This window comes from Natrix helvetica (genome assembly GCF_964273705.1).
Source record: "Natrix helvetica genome assembly, chromosome: 1".
NCBI classification, from domain to species: domain Eukaryota; kingdom Metazoa; phylum Chordata; class Lepidosauria; order Squamata; family Natricidae; genus Natrix; species Natrix helvetica.
Window position 1 is genome coordinate 116,803,535 of NC_138548.1, and position 23,104 is coordinate 116,826,638.

Here is a 23,104-nt window from a genome sequence, read left to right on the forward strand (position 1 = left end):
ACTATTATTGCTTTTCTTGCAAAGGGAAACTACATTCACACACTTTCTAAAACAAATAAAGATAGAACTTTGCTATAAATCTGAGCAGGGTGTGTAGGATTGTCTGGGAGGCTACACATCCTGTCTTCCTGGTTCCCTTCTGGGAGGAGCCTTCATGGTATCTAAAGCAGAACATCTAGATTCAGTTTTCTTCCATATAGCACGAACTCTCAAGTGTGAACTCTCTCAAGCTTCCTCTTTCTGCTATGTCTTCAGAATGGACAGTGATTACTATATCTATCTATCTATCTATCTATCTATCTATCTATCTATCTATCTATCTATCTATCTATCTATCTATCTATCTATCTATCTATCTATATGTATAAGTATAGATGTATATATACATATTTATGTATGAATAGCATGTGCATATATGTGTTATATATGTGTATGGACAGAGGTATACTTTCTTTTCAAACAGGTGTAGGAAGTTAAAACCCACCCTCCTCCTAGAAAAATGAAATATCCTGGGAAATATTGAAAAAGGCAGAATATTATATTTCCCTGGATAAGAAATGGAAAAACATGTTTTTTTGGTAGGAAACAGACTCACTCTTAATAGCCTCCACCTTTGTCAATGGGCCATTAAAATGCCTGAACCAGTCAATTCTACATAACAAAGATCTCCCCCTTTCAGCTCCAGAGTGATGGGATTAAGGCATGATAGTATTAGCCCTTTACCCATCTCACCACAGGGCACCTTGGAAGAAGCAATGCTCAACCAAATTTGGACTCAAGAGAGCCTAGAGAGTTGCCCCTCCATGGCCCCATGGGAGTCTGACAACCAATCAGAATGCAGGCTCTAGATCAAAGGCCAGAGAGGGCATAAAACCAGGGACTTTCAGCATCTCACTCTCTTTTCTTCTTCCCCCAACATCAGGAAGCATGTGATCCCCCTTTTCTGTTCAGGAACTCAAGCCATGTGATCCTGTCCCCCATTGAACCATCTTTCCAAGCAGCCTCCATGTTTCCAGTGTCTTTTTCCCCACTTGGAGCTGAACCCAGATGGACATTCCTTCCAACACAGGCAACAGAATTTCATTTTTAATGTGTGCCAGTGTGCCCACAGTAAAAAATGACAATAAAGCTTATCTTACCTTATCCAACCATTACTAACCCTGACATTCAATTGTGTCCACCTTCAATTGCTAAACTTCAATTGTTTCCTGCCCCTTCATAAGAGAGCAAGATTTATGTTTGGAAAAATCTGATCACCGGTATAGACTAACTACATGCTACAGCGTGCTCACATTTACAACCAGTAGTGAAGGTAAGTGAGTTCCACCCCTGCCCCAAGCACTCTATGCAGCAGCTCTCCATGAGGAAACTCTAAGATGGGGGTCACCTTTGTTACCTTGCACTAAGGAAACTCCTTGGGTCATTCCATCCATTCCATCATCTTTGTTGTGCTGTAATGAATAGGATTGAAACATCTCTGAAATACGGGGTGGATGAGATTGCAGTGATTACTAGAGATTTATCTTTTGTTGCACAATTATAAGCAAGACTCTCTGTTTCTATTACAGGGTGAATGAAAAATGTGTAGTCTTGAACCATGGAGAAAAAGCCTCCACTGCAGGAGTGTCAAACTCAAGGCCCAGGGACTGGATCCAGCCCACTGGGTGCTTAATTCTGGACTGCGGGGCAGCCGTGGATACAGCAAAGGACCGGCCCACGGTGCCCCTGCCAGCAAAAATGGAGCTTGTTTTCTGTGAAACTTGGACTCCAAAAAAGGCAGCTAGGAGAATGATGGACACCTTTGAACTGTGTTGCTGGAGGTGCTTATTATGCATCCCAAGGACTGCAAAAATAACAAACAAACCAGTCCTGCATTGGAGTTCACCAAAAATATCACTTGAAGCCAAGATTGACAAACAGAGGCTGTCATACTTTGGTCACTGCAGGGAATCACTGCAGTTGAAACTTTTGTAATTTTTGAAATCAACCTAAACAAATGTGAATGAGTAGGTCAATCTATTTCTCAAGTTTAAGTTTAAGTTTTATTAGATTTATAGACCGCCCCCTCTCCCTGAAGGGACTCGGGGCGGTGTACAGACATCTCAATAAAAAAACCGTATATAAAAATAAATACCCTTAACTTCCTGTAAAATCGAATTAAACAATAGGCTGTACAAAGTGATAAAAATTAAAAAACAACCTAAAAACTCACCCCTAAAAATTTAAAATACAGACTTGAGGGACTAAACTGGGATTAGGCCAGGCCAGCTAAATTGAACAGGTGGGTTTTAAGCTTCTTACGGAAGGAGCAGAGATCGGTGGTTATTCTGATATCGGGGGGGAGGTCATTCCAGAGGGTCGGGCCCATCACAGAGAAGGCCCTACTCCTGGGCGTCGCCCGCTGGCACTGCCTAGTGGACAGCACCCGGAGGAGTCCCTCTCTGTGAGAGCGAATCGGCCGAAGGGATGTATGGGGCAGGATGCGATCCCGCAAATACCTAGGTCCTGTGCCATGGAGCGCTTTAAAGATGATAGTCAGCACCTTGAAACGCACCCGAAAAGCCACAGGTAGCCAGTGCAGCCCGCGCAGGAGAGGTGTTACGTGGGAGTACCTAGTAACTCCCACAATTGCCCGCGCGGCCGCATTCTGAACCAACTGCAGCCTTCGGGTGCATCTCAGGGGGAGCCCCATGTAGAGAGCATTACAGTAGTCTAGTCGGGACGTCACAAGCGCATGGGTGACTGTGTGGAGGGCGTTCTGGTCCAATAGGGGACGCAATTGGCGCACCAGGCGAACCTGGTGAAACGCCCCCCCTTGCCACGGCCGTCACATGGTCGTCCATTGACAGCTGGGCATCCAGGAGGACGCCCAAATTGCGTGCCCGATCCACGGGGGCCAGCTGTTCACCCCCAATGGCCAGTGATGGGACCAGCTGGTTGAACCGGGGTGCCGGTAACCACAGCCACTCCGTCTTGGATGGGTTGAGCTTGAGTCTGTTACTTCCCATCCAGATCCGTACGGCCTCCAGGCACCGGGACATCACTTCGACGGCATCGTTGGGGTGGTTCGGGGTAGAGATATACAGCTGAGTGTCGTCAGCGTACAGGTGGTACTCGACCCCGAAACCACGAATGATCTCGCCCAGCGGCTTCATATATGTGTTGAACAGGAGGTTCTGAGTTCTGAGTCTACCCACAAAGATCGGCAGACGGGTCACTTTATAGGCCTAAAAGAGATGTTATTTATTGAGAATTTAACTTTGGCTATTCTTTTCTTTCTTACAAGTTAAATTCAAAATTTATTATGTAGAATAAAAAATAGAAAACAGATGGAACCTGCATTATAACTATAGAATTCAGCTGTTTTAAAAGCAAGTAGGACTATGGGAACATGGAATTGAATAGATCCCAAATAAAAGTCTTTCTCTTAGGAACTATTGTCTGATCTGTTGTCTGGACATTACTCTGATTGCAGAAGATGCAAAAAGTTTGCAAACTGTAGTTGTGAAAGTTAGGGAGCATGGTGACAAAAATGTGACTAAGATTTAATATATAGAAAACCAAACAATGCCACTAGGTACAACAAACAGGATAGGCACAACTTTCTTAAAAATGAAGATATACCAGTAGGTATTTTTGACTTACAACCAACTTACAACTTGGCTTGGGAAGTTAATCTTATTCAAAGTTATGATGGATGCTTTCCCCCAAAATGTATTCACAACAACACAGTTCTGATGTTCTGATGCCTCCTTTATATGGTTACATGACCACATTTCGGGCACTTGGCAACTGGTCTGCATTTATGGGTGTTTGCCGTGTCACAGGGTCATGTGACTACAATTGACAACATTTTTGAAATGATTGCACCATTTACTTATCAGTTGCTGCAAAAATGGTTGTAAAATTGGGTCTGTCACACGGTGATTCGCTTCACAACTATAACAACTCAATTACGGTAACAGGCAGGTTCTGTTCATTTTTAAGTGAAGAACTTCTCTGTACTGAAGCGATGATTATCTTCTGCCTTTTAGGCTCAACCACCAACGGTAAAGAAACAAGCAGCAGGAAATACAAGCAAAAGAGGGTTGGAGCAACACACATGCTTTTAAAGGAAAAAGTGAAACCACTCTTTACAGCAGGTATAAAAGTAAACTGACCTTTTCACCTGCTTAGCAAAGCAACATCGGATTATGCCTGTACGGGTTGAACACAGAGAGGTAAATCTAAACACTTTATTGTTTAACATGGATCAATTGTTCTTCTGGGTAGATGCTTGCGTGAGATGCTTGTGAATGGGCACATTCAGACACTTCTAGTTATCAGAGGCATCCAGATTGTTCATGTAGCAAAAGCCAGCCTGGAGGAAAGTATTTCTCTGTACTTTATTTCCCTGTACTTTATTTTAGCAAGCATCAATTTCACACAAGTCATCCTGGGCAGTAACCTAACTCTAGAAAACCTCTTGCCTAGTAGAGCAGCCATAAGCAAACCCCAATAGCTGGCTGAGGATGTGAGAACCTGGAGTGTTTCAGATATTACAGTGCAGATCTGTTTGGTTGCTGTGCCTTGATAGCTGGGCTGGGGTTTGATTAAATGGGAACTCCCGTTCTGTTCATGTCAGAGGCACCTTTTAAGGGGCTTCCTGGTTGAAAGGATTAAGGGGTGACGTCTTCATTGCTTGAAGGATGCCCATGGGGGCTTTTTTCTTGTCCCTGTCATGGAGCTGGACTGAATGACGGGAGCTCACCCCACCACATAACTCATGTCTCAAATGTGGCATCCAGCGTCCTAACTATGTGAGCCATTGCACTCCTTATTAATGTGAACGGTCTTCATTCTGTCTTGGGATTTGACTCAGGTCAAAAAATCTACTTTCCCTCACTCTTCTAATACAAGGAGGGCCACCCCTCCCCCTCTGCTTCAGTTTCCAGAACCACCTGCTCCACCTGGAGCCTCACCTGCTGCTGGGCGTCTCCCTCCATGGTAGGAGGCCTGGAGCCAGCAGGGAAGACTTTGTACCTTCCAGCTCAGCAGTGTTCTTTGTCCCTTCCACCTCTGCTGAACGGTCCACTCAGGGATTTTTCATAAGCCACGTTTTCTAAATTGGCCAATTGTCAAAACCCAGGGAACCTGGGCACCTGGGTTGGACTGATCCTAAAGAATTTCACTCCAGGAGTTTGAAAAGTGCAGCTGAGTTTGTCCTGGGACTGAGCATTTAAAAGAGAAGAGCTGTTTTCATGGAATACTAGGATGGCCTCCAACTCTCAGTCTGAAGTGGCTGTACCCCATGATCTGGACTCCCTTATAACAGACTTAATACATCCAATAATAGACCCAATCAGGGGTGGATTCTGGCAGTCACTCCTGCTGGTTTGCTTGTGGGCGTGCCATGGGGCACACTTGATGCACGCTGCAAGCACATGAACAATGCAATAAAAATTGGTCTACACATGCGCAGAAGCAAAAAACAAAATGGCGGCACCTATGGCTCCTCCCAGAGAACTGGTTCGGGGGCGTGGCAGGTCTGGGTCGCTGCCAGTTCCAGTGACCCAGGCCGCCAAACCACTATCGGTTCGGCCAAACCAGTCTGAACCTGTAGGAACCCACCACTGGACCCAATACTGAACATGCACAAAGCTTTTAAAAATATCTTTGGGGGTTCTGATTATTAAGACTTTGTTTATTCTTGGTTTGCTATCTACTATCTGAGCCACGTCCTTCCCTTCAAGTTCTTGCCAAAGTCTAAGCCTTGAGAACATTGAGCCTCTTTACAGAAGATGACCGAGGCTTCCTTGATGCCATCACCCTGTGATTCAGCACAGCTACTCTGTATTTACCTCACAAGCTACGGCTCACTATAGACAAACCAAAGCCAATCTCTCTGTAGGGAGAACAGAGTTAAATTGGACTGAATTCATGATTGGGGGAAAATACATCAAAGGGCCTTTTCTATGTCCATATCCATTTCTAGGAATTCTTGCTGGGTGTGAAATCCTGGGCTGGACCTTGATCTAGTCCACAAAGCCTATTCTTATCACTTTGACAAATTTTCCTGGGTTTCCAGCACTCTAAAATCTTGTTGATGTGTTTTTGTATTAATAAGATTTATTAACACCACCAAGTTAAAAAGGGCAAATGCTGATGCCTGAGTCAGGATAGCATCGTACAAAGGATGGGATTCATCTGCTTGCATCAGGCATAATTTGTGTTATGATGTCATAAAATGTTGCCATTTTGAAGTCATTGTGGCTTGTTATGGCCACTGTGCTAAAGCAAGAACTTCTGTCTCTGGATGGGTCCATTGGTGAAGAGGAATGTTCATTTCTGCAGAAAGCTTATCTGTCCATTTGGCCACTATATGGTCCCTACAATACAAGAAAAATGTTTGCGCATCTCAACTAGTGTAAGAGAGGATGGGCTGGATGCAGACAACAATGCCTATTGCAGAGTAAAAGATCCACCATGGCTGAATCTGCTTTTATTCCCATGAGATTTTGAGCGCTTCCCAAAGGACTGGTCTTTAAAGCTCTAAATATCAGAAGCTGGAAATATGGAGTGTCATCTTCTTATTATCATATTGCAGACAGGAGTGGTCTTGTGCTAACAGTCAAAGAAATAATTGAGTTTATAGGACTTTTGGACAGGTGCAGAGACACATTTGACAAAAATTGCTTCCCAGCCATGCTACTGCTCTCCTATTACTAATATTCTATGTGTCTTTGCAAATTTTGAATTTTGTTTTGGAGAATCATCCTCTACATCAGGAGTCCCCACTGGGAAATACTAGGCACCAATATTACTGCTTTAATTCATTGCTCCCCATATCTCTATCCGGGACTCTTTACAATATTACAGTGTTCCCTCATTTGAAGTATCATCTGAGTCAATACTTTCCATATGCAAGGAAGCTTCTCTGTTTGTTCGATTTCTGAACAAATTGTATCCTTCAAGTGTACTATATTTCCAATTGTGGGACTTATCTCACTTGTTCTTCTGTACATTTATTCAATCATATTCATAAAACGTATTGTTTCCTATATTCTGAATATATATATCTGACGCTGAGAATGCTTTAACTACCTCACAGTCTCATTTGATATATCAACCAAATTTGTTTGTTGTTTTGTGGGTGATCTTGTAACCGTCTTGGCTCGTTCATCATTATCCATGTCTATTATGGCTTGAAGCTGGTCTGCCGGGATCCTCAGCATTCGGTCCGGGCTGTCTATGCCTCCACAGGACAAATCTACATGCCCAAAGGGAGTGGGGTGCCATCGATCTCTAGTCCCCAATAAGAATTGGTCTCTGCTCATCCTGCAGGATCTTTCCTGGTGCCTCAATGCTTGTTAAGTAGGTAGCAAGTCAATGTGCCCATGGATGGAGTTATTGTTGGAAAACCAGGGTTCTTTCAATAGGTGTCCCCCTTTAGTTCCATCACAGTCAACAACTTCATCCTCTTGAAAATTGCAGAGAACAGTGCTCTCAGATTTGGACACATATGAAGGAGCACAATCACATGTTCAATTTTCAAGAGGCTGAAGTTGTCTCTGTGATTTTAAGAGGAAATAAATCAGTTTGTGTTGTGGTCCAGCAGCTGCCGGCTGAGGTGTTGGTGGACTCTGACAGCTCAGACCATTATGGGACTGCTCTGGAGGATGAGGAAGACTCTGGAGGGTGTTTGGAGTCAGAGCAGGAACTAGAGAAGCCTGTTGGCCACCAGGTGGCATCTGAGTCAGGGAGCAGTGAGGAGGAACAGAGGGAGGTTGTCCCTGATGTGCGTAGACACCGTATTGATCGGAGACAGGAACAGCTGTGGAGAAGACATCATAGAAAGAAGTAGGGACAGCTGGTTAAGGGTGTGGCCCCTCCCAAAGAGTTTATAAGTGGAGCGAAGGGAGAGGGATCTTTGCAGGAGACAACAGTCCATATTCAAGCCATTGGGAAAGCCTTCTGTTCTGTAAGTGTTATCTTGTGTTTGTGAAGAGAACTTTCTAGGCTCCCAGCCAAGGGGTGGCTTTATCTGTGTAATTTAGTCGTGGCAGACAACCAAGCCTGGGTCTGCATATTCCTTATATTCATGGGACACAATAGTTTGTGATAGATCTCCTTTTCGTGCTTCTGTTTCAGGAGAGACAGAAGTCATTATATATGTTGGGTTTCTCTGTGTGAGGAAAGTGTGTGTGTATGTGAGAGAAGATGCAAATTGGGTTTCATAGACTCATGGTTCCTGTTAAAAGAACAAGTGGCAGCCATGGCTAGGATAGTCTCTGCACTCCTTCAGAGGGTTTACCAGTGGTATCCATACCTGAACCTGGAGGCCCTGCTCATTGAATGCCCTTATAATCTCTCATTTAGACTACTGCAACATGCTGTGCTTGGGGCCGAAAGTCATTTGGGAACGTCATCTGGTACAGAATGTGGCTGGGCAAGTAGTAAATGGTGCCAGTCGCATGTAACACCACTTCTGCACAAGCTGCATTGGTTATTGGTGTGTTTCCGGGTTCAATTCAAGGCCCTGATGGTTACCTTTAAAGCCCCATATGCCTGGAACTGAGCTACTTGAGGGATATTCCCAAGAGTCTCTACCCTAGAGATCTACCCATGTGACCTAGCAGAATGAGCATGCTACAGATCCTGCCAATCAAAGAGTGTCAGTTGGCAGGGGCTAGAAGAGGGACTTTTTCCTACTCTATGGAACACCCTGTAAAACTGAAAACTATCAATCATTACCAGAAATAACCCCTTAGATATTCCAAAATAGTAACATAACTATTACAAACTAATTTATTGCACCATTAAAATTTTCCAAAAGAAATACTATTCAAATCAGATAAACTATTACATATCACCAAAAACAGCAACTCATTATTTAACCATTAATAAGAAATAATTTTCCCTTATTCCTTCCAGCCATCTTTGAATTCCATAAATAGAATTGAACTCTAACTCCTATTTTCTTCTAGTCTCTTTGTTTTTTCTGTTGAAGTTTTTATCATCTTTACCCATTTGTAGTTTCCATGAAGGGACCCCAATAAATCTTCTCTATTCAATTTAAGAGGATAGTCCACATCACTCTTTGGGTATTTGTATTCCTTTGGGGATTTTAAAATGATTCCTTAAAATATAAACAAAACATATTTTTCCATAATAGAGGATTTTTCTAAATGCTGTTCCAGATCTCATGCACATACGCAGAGTGTTTAAGGACTTTAATTAAACACCACCAGCCCTTAATGTCATTTCCCTGATCCCCTTTGCATTAAACTTACCTGCAAACAGCCCCCCACCCCAAAGTTCCAATAAAGCAAAGTCCGGCACAAAGCCCACCAACCAGAATATTAAATCCAAAGTCTTCAAAAGGAATAATATACATACAGTAAATATATGACTACAAAATGTACAAACTTTTGTTGAGATTTGAAATGGAACAAGTTAAAATGCATGATAAAATGCACTAAGAATGTTGGTTATAACATACAAATAGATTAATTGGAGATGATGGTCAAAAGGTCTGAAATTCACACTACCTTAGAAACTAAAAAGAATTTTTATAAGATGTTGTACTGTTGGTATATGATACATTAGCTAAAATTTGTAAAGGCACTTCTAATTGCTGTTGAAAACATGGAAACCATAAAGGGACAGATTGCCTTGCATGGCAGGCTAGTGAAATAGTGAATGCCAATATATATGCAGAAAACTAAAAAAAATACTATTCCAATAAAAATAGAAATTTTCTTTCTAGGACTTATGAATAGCCAATTACAAAAGACTTGTGGATGATTGGTTTTATATATGGTAATTTCAGGGAGCAAATATGGAAAAAATACAGAGAGAGCCACAATGGTGACACTAAGATGGTAGAACTTTCATAAATGGCTAAATTGAGATGTTTGATTAGGAAGGGAAGAGCAATCCCTTTATAAAAGACTAAAACTCCTTAAAGACTTTTTGTTCAAAATGGATAAAAATGAACTCCTGGATTTACTGGTTAAAAAGGACTGTATTGGGGAAACTATATTATGGAATTTTGAGAGGGAAATTGTATCAAGTGATTATTTTGGGCTCAATTGTGGTCATACATGGAGGGCTACGTACATTGTGAATGGGGAGCTGACTAAACTCTGTGAAATGCAGAAGGGAGGAAGTTGAGATGCCCACTTTTTCCTATTGTTATTCATGGTGGCTCTTGAAATTCTGAACAGAGAAGAAGGGATAAGAACATTGGCAGAGGGAAAGTTAAAAAATAAGTATATAAATGAAGGGCATTTCCTGGTGATTGGGTTTTAATTCTGGAAAATCCAATAGAAAGAATATATTTTAATGGACAAATTAATAGCAATAGACCTTAGACTGCTTCATGGTGCTTTACGGCTCTGTAAAAACCCAGCCAAGTTTTTCCTGAAAATATATTTAGTGGCCTCAGAACAAGAAGCTTTTTATAGAAAAGAAATAAGAGGACAAAGAAAAATGGTAAATACATCAGGATGTGCTACTGCAGAAAATGGAGAACCCAAGAAGAAATCAAGGAAACTACCAATTGCAGAAGAATTGGCTTGTTTCTGGTTTTCATACATATAAATAAGGGAGAGGTTTAATCTAGATAAAAAGCTAACAGGAATAGAACAGCATAGAGTTTGAAATGGAATAATGTACATACAATAAATATATAACTGCAAAAATGTATAAACTTTTGTTGAGTTTTGAAATGGAACAAGTTAAAATGCATGATAAAATGCGCTAAGAATTTTGGATATAACATACAAATAGATTAATTGGAGATGATCATCAAAAGGTCATACTACCTTAGAACTTAAAAATAATTTTTATAAGATGTACAGTCGGTATATGATACATTATCTAAAATTTGGAAAGGCACTTCTAATTGCTGTTGAAAATGTGGAAACCCTAAAGGGATAGTTTACCATGCATGGCAGGCTAATGAAATACTGAATGCCAATATATATGCAGAGAACTAAAAAAAAATATTCCAATAAAACTAGAATTTTCCTTTCTAGGACTTAGGAATAGCCAATTACAAGAGACTCGTGGGTGTTTGGTTTTATACATGGTAATTGCAGGGAGCAAATATGGAAAAAATACAGAGATAGCCACAATGGAGGAGTGAATCACAAAAGTGGTAGAACTTTCACAAATGGCTAAATTGACATGTCTGATTAGGGAAGGAAGAAAAATCACTTTATAAAGACTAAAAACTCCTTAAGGACTTTTTGCTCAAAATGGATAAAAATGAACTCCTGGATTTACTGGTTAAAAAGGACTGCATTTGGGGAAATGGAACTATATTATGTAATTTTGAGAGGGAAATGGTATCAAGTAATTATTGTAAAACAAGGCCAGAAATAGCTTCTTTTAGTCTTTTTTCATCTTCTTGGCTTTCTATTATTTTCCACACTTTTGTCTATACCTTTTTATTTACTATTTTTTTTTTGTATATAAAGTCATCATTTGAACAGTTATCATTCCATCTCCAACTTCCGTATCTGCATCTCTTCTGATCTGAGTTCAGGGATGGAAGTTACAGTGTTTGTTCTTATGAATGACCTAAATGGGATTAGATAGTGAGAAAACACCCTCTACATTTCCATGGCATCCTTTTTGACAATCCAGAAGGAACAGTTTACTGTGTTTTTGCACCTTCTGACTAGTGCGGCTCCAAACAGGGATATTCTACTTCAAGGGGAATCTGTCTGCCCATGATGTTAAATCCAAGAGGAAAGCTCTGGGTTCATATCGTTGGAAAAGACAGGTGGAAACCAGAAGGAGAGGCTTCTTGGTTATAGCTTGCCATCTCAGGTCAGGATAAGTGCTGTCTACCTTTTAGGAATATAGCCTGCCTAGAATGTATGGAATAGGTGACATACACAAACCAGTATGAATGAAATCATAAATAAACTGCTGTGCCTTTGTGAATGAGCTTACTAGTTTAACTTGAATACTTGTTGCCTTCAAATCTCATTTTCCATATTAGTTTAATTCTCTAATTTTAATTTTAGATATAATCCATCATAACTGGCATGAATAACACTGTGAAAAAAGAACTTTACAATGCATTGAATGAACTCCTTGTGAAAGAATTAGAAGACTTTAAATGGTGGCTAAATATTATTGATTATAATGGAAAGCCAAACATTCCTAAAATTTCACTGGAGAAAGCAAAGATACAAGACATTGTAGATCTCCTGACTGAATATTATGGAGAAGATGCTCTAGAGGTGTGCATTGATGTCCTTCAAAAATGCAACAGAAATGATCTTGCAAAAAAACTTGAAGAAACTGGACAGAAAGGTAAGAAAACCCAACATATTACAGAAATGTTCTCTCCACTTAAGATCAAATGGCAATAAAGAGCCATTATCATTTCTTTGCCACTGAATTTTGTTCATCCGATTTGTTGGTGGTGGTTAAAATCAGCAGTGGCTCCCTGGAATTTCAGAGTGGAACTTTTATCCCAGTCTGAGATTCCAGGTCTTGAGCTTGAAATCAAATGTAAGGGAACATCTGCACTATCACTCAGCTTGACATTTTCCTGTCACTGTTAAAGTAAACGGATAGGCCAAGTTCAAGCCAAAGATGTTATTCCACTGATCTAAATTTAAGAGAGATCTTTAAAAGTTTAATTTAATCCATCCTTTTTTCCAGCATCCTTCCTGACATAATACAGTATTAAAGTATCTTATAGGTGGTGATGCTACTGTTGCTACTAGGGAAGAGAGCAGGGCATGTTATGCTGGGTGGAGTCAGAGACCAAAGAAGGGCAGCATTTTCTTAATTCCTTCAATGAACTCCCAAAATGAAACATTTTTAAACTATATTTTTTCTTCAAATATATATTGAGACAAAATCTCCTACTTTTATATACTGTATATATTTAACCCTTAAAGCAACCAGCAAAAAAGAAACAAACTCATTGAACAGGTGACTGACACTATTGTGGTATGCAATATATGTTGAATGTGTGTCCTTATGCCCAAAGAATCCCCACATTATAAATGTATTAAATGTAAACTACATGAACTACTAGAAGAAAGAGTAAGGGATCTAGAGGCAACTCTAGCCCAACTCCAACCTATGCAACAAGGTTATATCCAAATTGAACCAAATAATGAATAAACAGCTCCTAGAGGAATTGACCCTGTGGCTAAACCTTTGGAGGAAGGTAAATGGAGGCATGTCACACACAGAAGGAAACATGACAATCAAAGAAAAAAGCAGTATACATATAACAAACCCATACTACCCAATTTTACCAATCTCAATCTAGCCCCATTTCAACTGAGCAATCAATTTCTCCCCCAGATTAAAACATGCAGACTCACAACTTCCTCCTCAAACACATGCAGACACCTAGAAAAAAGACATAATCAAATATCCCTTGAAAACTCACATTATCAAACACATCTGTGATAAACAGAAAAGTACCCCAGACTGCCTCCCCTAAAAAGGAAGATGAGTGTTGATGAGAGCAGATTATATTCTCAGATGAACACAACCAACCATCTGCAGACCAGACATTCAATCTAGAGAGATATGTTGTCTCCCTGGAACAAAAATCAAAGATGTGGCTGAGAACCTCACCAAAATAATTAGGCCAACAGAGAACTACTCCTTTCTCCTCTTTCACATAGGGATGAATGACACAACAAAGAACCTCAACACAATATTGAAAGATTATGAGCAACTAGGCAAAAATGTCAAGGAGCTAGGGGCATGTGGTATTCTCATCAATACTCCTAATGAAAGGTCAACACCCATTGAGGGGAAAAAAGAATTCTAGAAATAAACTTGTAGCTAAAGGGTTGATGTCACCAAGAGAACTTTGGTTTCCTGGATCATGGACTATATTACCTATATGAAGGACTCTTGGCAAGAGATGGGCTGCAACTTGAAAAACAGGGGGAAATGTATAGGTAGCCTTCGAGTTACAAATGTAATGGAGCCTGTCTATTCCATTTGCAATCTGAGGATTCGTGGGAGTGAATCTTATACCTTGAACAAGATCACTCCCTGATTTCGCCCATGCATTCAATAATTGAATGTGCAGCTTCTTAAGTACACATGAGGTATCTCAGGGTGGGGAAGGCCAGGGGGAGTCTAGTGATGGAACAGGCCATCTACTTAAGAGCATCCAAGGTTTCCCACGACCCAGAGATACCTTATTCTCCTTCCCCTGGGGTCCCCACAATTGCTTTCCCACCATCCTGCTGCCCTGGGTGACTTACCTTAGGATGATCTGTCTTCTCTCCGGCCATTTTTTTTGCCTGCTTTCTCTTTTCTTGCTTGATGAAGCCTCTGGTGATGAAAAAGGATGCCGCGTGCAACCCCGGTGATGAAAAAGGAGGCCTCATCAAGCAGTTTTCTAGTGAGAAAAGAGGCCCAAAAGGATGCTCTTGGGCCTCCAGGCTTCCTTTCTCATTGGCAAACACGTGAATATTGCATCCCTGTAGACTTCATCAGCCCTTTTCAAAAAGCCCTTGCTGGCAGGAAAAGAGCTTCAGATGGAGGCATCTGCCCCTCCCCACCTCCACTGGAGCCAACAAAGACTTTTTGCAAACAGCTGTCAAAGTCTACAGGAATGCAATCTCTCTGCAGGCTTAGACAAGGAAACGGCAAATGGATGGAAGGCCTGAAAGACCAAAGCTTTCCCTCCATTTGCAAATGCCCAGGCCCCAATTCGCAGAGAATAGAGCCCTAAAGAGCGAGACCATGCAAGATCAGTAGCACAAGATCTCGCATTACTGATCTCACATGATCTTGTGGTTCGTTAGGCCTCTGTTCTTTGCAAATTCATCGAAAGCCTAAAGCAATGAAGCAGGCAAAGAAACTTCAACAGAGAGCAGATTTTCGCAAGATAATAATAATAATAATAATAATAAATTGAATTTATTAGCCGCTCCCTTTCCAGACAGGACTCGGGGCGGCGTACAGTAGAGCATAAAAACATAAAACATATGTACAGACACATAAACATACACATATACAAAGACATACATGCACGGAGGAGGTAACAAATTACATCACATTTAAACAATTAAAAATCACCATTAAAATATCCCATTTACAATAACACAATTTAAAAATTTAAAAATTTAAAACGACTGTCAGGAGGAATAAGGAAAAAATTTACGGTTGAGCCAGGCCAGATAATTGAAAGAGGTGGGTCTTCAGCTGTACACGGAAGGAGCGGAGATCGGAAATAATCCTGATGTCACGGGGGAGGTCATTCCACAGGGCTGGGCCCATCACAGAGAAGGCTCTGCTCCTGGGTGTCGCCCCCCGACACTGTTTAGCGGACGGCACCCAAAGGAGTCCTTCTCTGTGTGAGCGGATTGGTCGTAGGGATGTATGGGGCAGGATGCGATCCTGCATGTAACTAGGTCCTGTGCCATGAAGCGCTTTAAATAATAATCAAAACCTTGAAACGCACTCGGTAGACCACAGAAAGCCAGTGCAGCTCGCGCAGGAGAGGTGTTACAGGGGAGTATCTAGTCCTCCCCATAATCATCCACGCGGCCGCGTTCTGGACCAACTGCAGTCTCCGAGTGCATCTCAAGGGAAGCCCCATGTAGAGAGCATTGCAGTAGTCCAGGCGAGACGTCACTAGCGCATGGGTGACTGTGCGTAGGGCATCCCGGTCCAATAAGGGGCGCAATTGGCGCATCAGGCGAACCTGATGGAACACCCCCCTTGCCACGGCTGTTACATGGTCATCCATGGACAGCCGGGCATCCAGGAGGACGCCCAAATTGCGCACCTGTTCCATGGGGGCCAGTTGCACACCCCCAATGGCCAGAGATGGAAGCCACTGGTTGAACCGGGAGGCCGGAAGCCACAGCCACTCCGTCTTGGAAGGGTTGAGTTTTAGTCGGTTGCCATCCATCCAGACCCGTACAGCCTCCAAACACCGGGACATCATTTCAACGGCCTCATTGGGGTGGTTTGGGGTGGAAATGTATAGTTGAGTATCATCAGCATACAGATGATATCCCACCCCAAAACCACGGATGATCTCGCCCAGCGGTTTCATGTATGTGTTGAACAGGAGAGGCGAGAGCACCGACCCCTGTGGCACCCCACATGTGAGGGGGCTCCAGGTCGATCTCTGCTCCCCTGCCAACACACGTTGCGTCCGGCCAGAGAGGTAGGAGCCAAACCACCGTAAAACGGTGCCCCTGACTCCCAGCCCCTCTAGCCGGTGCAACAGGATACCATGGTCGATGGTATCGAACGCCGCCGAGAGATCTAATAGGACCAGGATAGAGGAACAACCCCTATCTCTGGCCCTCCAGAGATCATCAACCAACGCGACCAAGGCCGTCTCCGTGCTGTGCCCGGGTCGGAAGCCGGACTGGCGCGGGTCTAGATAATCATTCTCCTCCAGGTGACGTGGAAACTGTTGTGCCACCACACTCTCTACAACCTTCACTAAAAAAGGAAGGTTGGAGACTGGACGATAATTGACTAGATCCATTGGGTCCAGGGAAGGCTTCTTGAGCAGGGGCCTCACAACCGCCTCTTTCAAGGCGGCCGGCAGAAACCCCTCACCCAACGAAGCGTTCACTAGGCCCAGGAGCCAGTCGCGCGTAACCTCCCAGGATGCCAGTACAAGCCAGGAGGGACACGGGTCCAATAAACATGTGGTGGGTCGCAGACGTCCACGCAACCTGTCCAAATCCTCGATGGCAACTGAGTCAAACTCCTCCCAAAGCGGTCCCTCAAGACTCGCCACGGGCGTCTCAACTGGACCACTGAAAGGGGCCCATCCCATCCGGATTTGAGCGACTTTGTCCTGTAGATATTTCCCAAACTCCTCTGCTCTGCCCTGTAAAGGGGCTTCCCGCGGTCTCTCAAACAAGAGGGAGCGAGTCACCCGAAACAGGGCGGCAGGGCGGTTATCTGCGGACGCAATAAGAGCGGCGCAATATTGACGTTTGGCCGCTCTTAATGCCACAAGGTACGTCCTCAAATAGGCTCGTGCCTGTGCTCGGTCAAATTCGGAATGTGAGGATCTCCAACGACTCTCTAGGCGTCTCTTGTGGCGTTTCATCACCCTTAGCTCCTCGGTAAACCAAGGGGCCAGGGTGGTTCATCGCCACAGGAGAGGCCGCAAAGGCGCCACCCGGTCTAGGGCCCCGGTAGTCGCACTATTCCATGCGTCTACCAGGTCCTCCACTCGGTGGCGGGTCAGGTCCACAGGAGGTGGCCCAAGCTCCGTCTGGAACCTATCTGGTTCCATCAGGCGCTTGGGGCGGAACCATCTAATACCTTCCGGTTCCGCCTCCCCACAGCGGGGGGTAGCACCGGGGAAGTCAAGCCGGAGAAGTGAGTGATCTGACCATGACAGGGGAATAATAGTTGGATCCCCTATTCCCAGATCACTCGTCCACTGGCCAGAGACAAAGACAAGATCCAGCGTGTGGCCTCCCTCGTGAGTAGGGCCCTGAATTAATTGGGTCAGGTCCATGGCTGTCATGGAAGCCATGAACTCCCGAACCCCCTCAGACGCTTCTCCCATCGACGGCAATTAAAATCCCCCATCACTAAGAGTTTGGGGGTTTCAACCGCCACCGATGAGATCAGCTCGAGGAGTTCAGGCAGGGCCGCTGATGTATAGCGAGGAGCCAGGTATACTATCAGCAGGCCCAACTGCCTCCCTGGGCCCCATCTCACGACAAGGGACTCACACCCGGATGTCTGTGGCACAGTGAACTCTCTCGGCTCCAAGTCTTCCCGGATAATCACTGCTACCCCTCCGCCCCTTCCCTGGGCCCGAGGCTGGTGAAATGCTCGATAACCTGGCGGGCACATTTCCACGAGGGGTAAGCCTCCCTCGTGGCCCAACCAGGTCTCGGTTATTCCTGCGAGGTCCGGCTCCCCCTCCAAAATTAGATCGTGGATGAGGGGGGCCTTATTAACAACGGACCTCGCGTTGCATAACAGCAGTCTCAGGCCTTGGGTCTGTAGATCCTGACCACCTAGTATGCAGGGGTTGGTACAAACGACCAGGTATGACCAAAAACCCCGGTCTCCCAACCGACTATGCGCTCTTGATCTGTCCTCGCACCTGCCCCTCCCCACGACCGTTGGTATCAAAGAGCCCTGCACAGGAATGCTATCTTCCCTCTCCTCCCCCACTCCGCTCCCTCCTCCTTCGACCGCACCTAGGTGCCTGGCTCTCCCATCCCTCCTGACCTGTTCCCCCCCCATCCCTGGAACCCCTTATAATTTTTAAAAAGCTATTAATTAAAAAAACCCTCAATGTGCGCTTCCTCCACCTCTCTGGGTTAATGAACCCGTCCTCAAGGTGGGCCCTCGAAAGGGCAGGAGGCCATACCTGCAAGAGGGGGGACTCTCGCAGTAGCAGTAGGTCAGACCTTGTGTGCGTGAAAATCATACAAAAATCATACAATTATATCACAGGGGCAAGATTATTTCAAGTGCTGGAGATGGAATCATAGTTTGTCGTGGAATTGTCCTTACCCTAGATGGAAAGGGTAAGTTGGTGGGCTAGCCAACTAGCTAGATTTATCTAAGGAGGCTCTCAAGATGGTATTGGAGCCGATTAAAGCAGGATGATAAGGGCAAAGCCATAGTCATGATGATAAAGAAAATACAGAAAATTGATGGAATTCGAAGTTTTGGCAAGGGAGGCAGTTGTCAACAGGGGTAGAAGGGAAAAAGTCAAGCCTTCAGCAGATGTCCACCAATCCCCCCGGTGTCTCTCCTCCATGTCCAGGCCCAGGGAAGAATGGCCATCTGCCTCCTCGGGAGCCCTGGAGCTCATCTTCCCGGGGGCTGTTGTTCTCAAAACCGAGGCCGCCATGGCTCCCTGGGGCTTTCCCAAGCCTCCCGGAGTTAGCAGCACTCTCTAGCCCCCCCGGGCCTCGTTCTTCTTCTTGCGACTCTCCTGGAGAACCAGGGGTCATGGCGACCAGAGGGTGTGGCGCTCGGCGTCTCCGACTGCCTCCCCCGCCGCCGCCATCGCCAAACCCTCGCCGCCTGAGCTGTATGAATTGCCAGGGTAATCCTCACCTCCGACATTGATCTTTAAGCTTGCCACTCCAGACTGCTTCTCTCCGGTCTGCTTCGCTCAGCTCCACCCTCCACCAGCCGCTTCATTTTGTTCTACTCGACTCCATTTCACAGAACGCGGCAGTTCACCAGCTCTTCGGCCAGCGCGCCTCCATGCCTCCATGTCTCCACGCGCTTCTCCGCTCGGCGCCTCTCGCCCAACCAGCCGACCACCCGCTCACCCTGCCTGACCAGTCCAAGCCAGGATGGAGCCGGGGTGGTCGCCGACAAATCCCGACCCTTAGAATAAAACCAAGGGTCGGCAGCACCTCTCCCAGCAGGGAGGCCCCTCCGCAATCATGCGGAGCTCACAGATCGGCCGCCATTCCCTCCGGAAGCTCCTCCTCCTAGTCTGTTGCATAGAAGTGAGTCTCCGCAGGCAAAGTTCCTGTGAAGACCCAGCCGGGGGGATATGCAGGGGGAATGTGGCAGAGCCTCTGCAGTGGTTCATAAAAGTGAACAACTGCCATGATGTTGCAATATTCATAACTTTGGGACTTGTTTGTAAACACCATGGAGTATTATCACGTAACTTTGAACATTCACTAAGGAAACACTCTTTAACCCAGGGATTACTTGTACTCTAAAAATAACTAACTCATCAGAAGGGCTTTAAACTAAAATTGAGGGTGACCAACCTTGAGAAAGTCTGGAACACAAAACCAATCATAAACCCAAAGAGAACAAATCAAACAATCAGGTAGGTAGAGATGAGAAAAAAGAAAATCTCAAACACCAAGTAGAAGAAGCAGGAAACATACCCATGGACAGGCATAAAAGTCTCAGATGCTTTTATACAAAGTTTGGGAAACACACAGGATGACCTAGAAGCAATAGTACACAAGGAGGCATGATATGGTTGCTATTACAGAAACTTGGTGGAATGAAACTTACGACTGAAATGTACTGATGGGTGGATGCAAATTGTTCAAAAGAAACAGATGTAACGAGGAGGTGTAGTTGCACTATATGTAAGCAGTCACTATATATCTACAGAAATGTACATGATGAAAGATTAAAAAAAACCAAGAATGTATATCGGCCAATATAAAAGGAAAAAATAGTGACATTGCCATAGGTGTACACTACCTGCCACCCAATGAATCATAAGAAATAGATGAACTTTTTGCCAGCCAGTTAACAAATGTATGTAAGAAGTATACCACAGTAGTAATGGGAGACTGTAACTATCCTGATATCAACTGGGAGACCAACTCTGCAGCAAAGGATCTATGATTACTCAAGGTTGCTACTTTGGCATGACCAGATGGGGGCAGCCTTCTCAGCACCTCCAAGTCCTCTCTGTCAACTCAGAGCTGTCATTTCTCCAAAAGATATCTCAACACTGGAAATTCGCTGCAGGGGTAATTCACTGCAGATGCCGGATGGAGAGCCAGGTAAGCAAGCGGGTGAGTGAGTGAGTGGGTGGGCTATCAGAGGGGAGAGGCATTGGGAGGGGTGCTGGGTGGAGAGCTGGGTGGAAGGATGAGTGAGCAGACTGTCAGAGGGTGGTGGAAGGTTGGCTCCACCCAAATGCTGAATCGGCAGTTCAGCTGCAGCGGGGGATGGGGCAGAGGGTGGGAAGGCAGAGGTAGGCAGGGGCTTTCCTATTTTGACTCTCCCTCACCACCTCCATTGCCTCTGTGCCTTGGCTTCAACCCAAAAGGGCAATTTGGATGTGGTGGGAGGTGGGCAGTGGTGGGGCATCTTCCATTTTGCAAGGTTTTTTTTAAAGCTCTGCAGCTCTGCCATTTTTTCCCCATGCTGCGGCTCTGCAAGTTTTTTAGTGCCACAGCTCTGCCATATTTTATTTACAACACTTCCATCCATATACAAAAAACCTTGCAATGTGGCAGCAGTACTTAAAAAAAAAGTCTTGCAGAGCCATAGCATAGCAAAAAATGGCAGAAACACAGTGCTTTAAAAAAACGTGCAGAGGTGCAGAGGTGTATCGCTGTAAAAAAAACCTGGCAAAGCTGCAGCATAGAAAGAAACTGGCAGGGCCGTGGCACTTTAAAAACTTTCTGAGTGGCAGAAGCCCACTGCCCCCACACCACCACAGCCAAGCTGCCCATTTGGTCCAGAACAGGAGTAGTAAGAGGGTCAAAATGGAAAGTACCCCACTCAGTGCTGCTGCTATGTGCCCGCTGAATATCTGTTCACTCGCTCCCCAACTGGCGTAGCCCAAGGTGCAGAGGCACTAGCGGGGAGTGTCAAATAAGAAAGCCCCCACTGCCACTTCCTCCCCACCCTCATCCCTTCCTTTGCTGCAGCTGAACTGCCAGTTCAGTGTTCAGGGCGGAGCCAACCTACCGCTGCCACCCTCTGAAGCCCGCTTGCTCGCCCTCATGCCTGCTCTCCATCCAGTGCCCTCCCATTGTTGCTCCCCTCTGACAGCCCATTTGCTCACTCATCGGCTAACTCACCCAGCTGTCCATCCAGCGCCTGCAACAAGTAATCCCGAAAGTGAATTTTCAGATTCCCTGTGAAGAAATGGTGGTACTGAGTTGGCAGAGGAAACTTAGTGGTGGCAACAAATCTCAGTCAGCTTTAAGACTCTAATGCCTGAAAGAAATATATACATAATTGGAAACAACAAAGGAATTGTTATCCAAATTGGGAGCTTGATGACGTGATGAAGATGGTGTGCAAGTTTCCCCAAATTTAAGACCTACTTGGAGAATAAATGGTAGAGGCTTGTAATGTGGGTTACACTCACCACACACCACAAAGCCCTCACTATTGGGAGTTCAGGGATTTCTACCCCCACCATCCACACATGGAAAATAATTTGGGATGGAAATGTGATTATTGCAGAAGGAATTATGGGATCCTCATTGCTGAAATAGGCAGTGAGCACTCAGGTTCACATCTTGCTTTCCTAGAGGAATGGGGCAAGAGGGAGCTCAAGAGTCAGGAGACAGCTCAGCTCTACTTTAATAGGAGGCAACAAAAGCAAATTAATTTTTCTCCTTCCTGACAAGGAAAACTTTGCTGAATAAAAATAACCAAATTATTTATATTTCCTTATTGATAATCTCACTTCAAGCTCTATAATGTGCTACTTTTCTGCTTCATTCAAAACTTCATTCAGCTGCTGGTGCATGTGGATTCTTCAACAAATTCTATCACATTGTCAGTCACACACTGCAGATGGCACAAGGCAATTTGTCCAGGCGTTTGAGCCAGTTGGCCTTGAGAAAGTGGCTGATCTACTTGGGGACTTGAATCCTGCCCTCTTTTATATCCATGGTTAATTAAGGCCTCCCAGGGGACCACATGTAGTTGAACCCAAGAGATGGGAAATGATTTTTGATGGGAGGGGATCAGAGGTGGGTTCCTCTGGTACGGTCTGGTACACCAGAAGAGGTAGTGAAAATCTGGCATACTGGACTGGTAGCGATGGCAGCCTGGCCATGCCCCCGTAGCGGTGAAAGAAAGAATATCTCGCTGTCCCAGAACTGCGCTGCGCTGGGGAGATCTCCTGCACTTGACAACTGTGGCAACAGCAGTGGCAGAGCATACACTGCCTTCAGGGGCCCGTTCCCCCAGCCGAATCAACCATAGCAGCATTAACGGGCAGTGAGAGAAGGAAGAAAGTGCTCCAGGAGGGCAGGCAGTGGACATGTGCAGCAGCCCCGGGACATCCGCCTGGTGCCTGATCTCCTGAAGCACTTTCTTCCTTCTTCCGCTTGTTCCTCTGAGAGCCGTGGCAGCAGGGAAACTGAGGGTTCTTTGCCAGTTTCCCAGCTGGCAAAACAGAAATTTTCATGGTTCTGTGGGCGTGGCTAGGTGGGGGGCATGTGACTGTGAATGCATGAGTGACGTCAAGGTGGCCACGCCCACTCAATCATATCCCCCCCACCTAGCCATGCCCACAGAACTAGTGGTAAAAAAATTTGAAACCCACCCCTGTGGAGGGGATGATTCCACCTGCTCAAAAGGAGATGAAGATCATTTGAAGAACACAGGAAGAAACAATTACCTAGATTCTTTCCACTTGCGTTTC

At 44.8% G+C, this 23,104-nt stretch overlaps 1 protein-coding gene and 1 pseudogene across 3 annotated transcripts in view; one reads left to right on the plus strand and one right to left on the minus strand.

Annotated features, from left to right (window-relative positions):
- Nucleotides 1-23,104, minus strand: part of LOC309388850 (protein-glucosylgalactosylhydroxylysine glucosidase-like) — a 90,653-nt pseudogene that overhangs the window by 22,917 nt on the left and 44,632 nt on the right. The window lies entirely within an intron of this gene.
- LOC309383865 (NACHT, LRR and PYD domains-containing protein 12-like) overlaps nt 7,920-23,104 on the plus strand; it is a 259,601-nt gene continuing 244,416 nt past the window's right edge. For both annotated transcript variants that reach the window (XM_081936836.1, XM_081936837.1), the window contains exons 1-2: nt 7,920-7,960; nt 12,021-12,312. In XM_081936836.1, the coding sequence (XP_081792962.1) occupies nt 12,042-12,312 (271 nt within the window). In that variant the 5' untranslated portion in view covers nt 7,920-7,960; nt 12,021-12,041. The remainder of the gene's footprint in view (nt 7,961-12,020; nt 12,313-23,104) is intronic.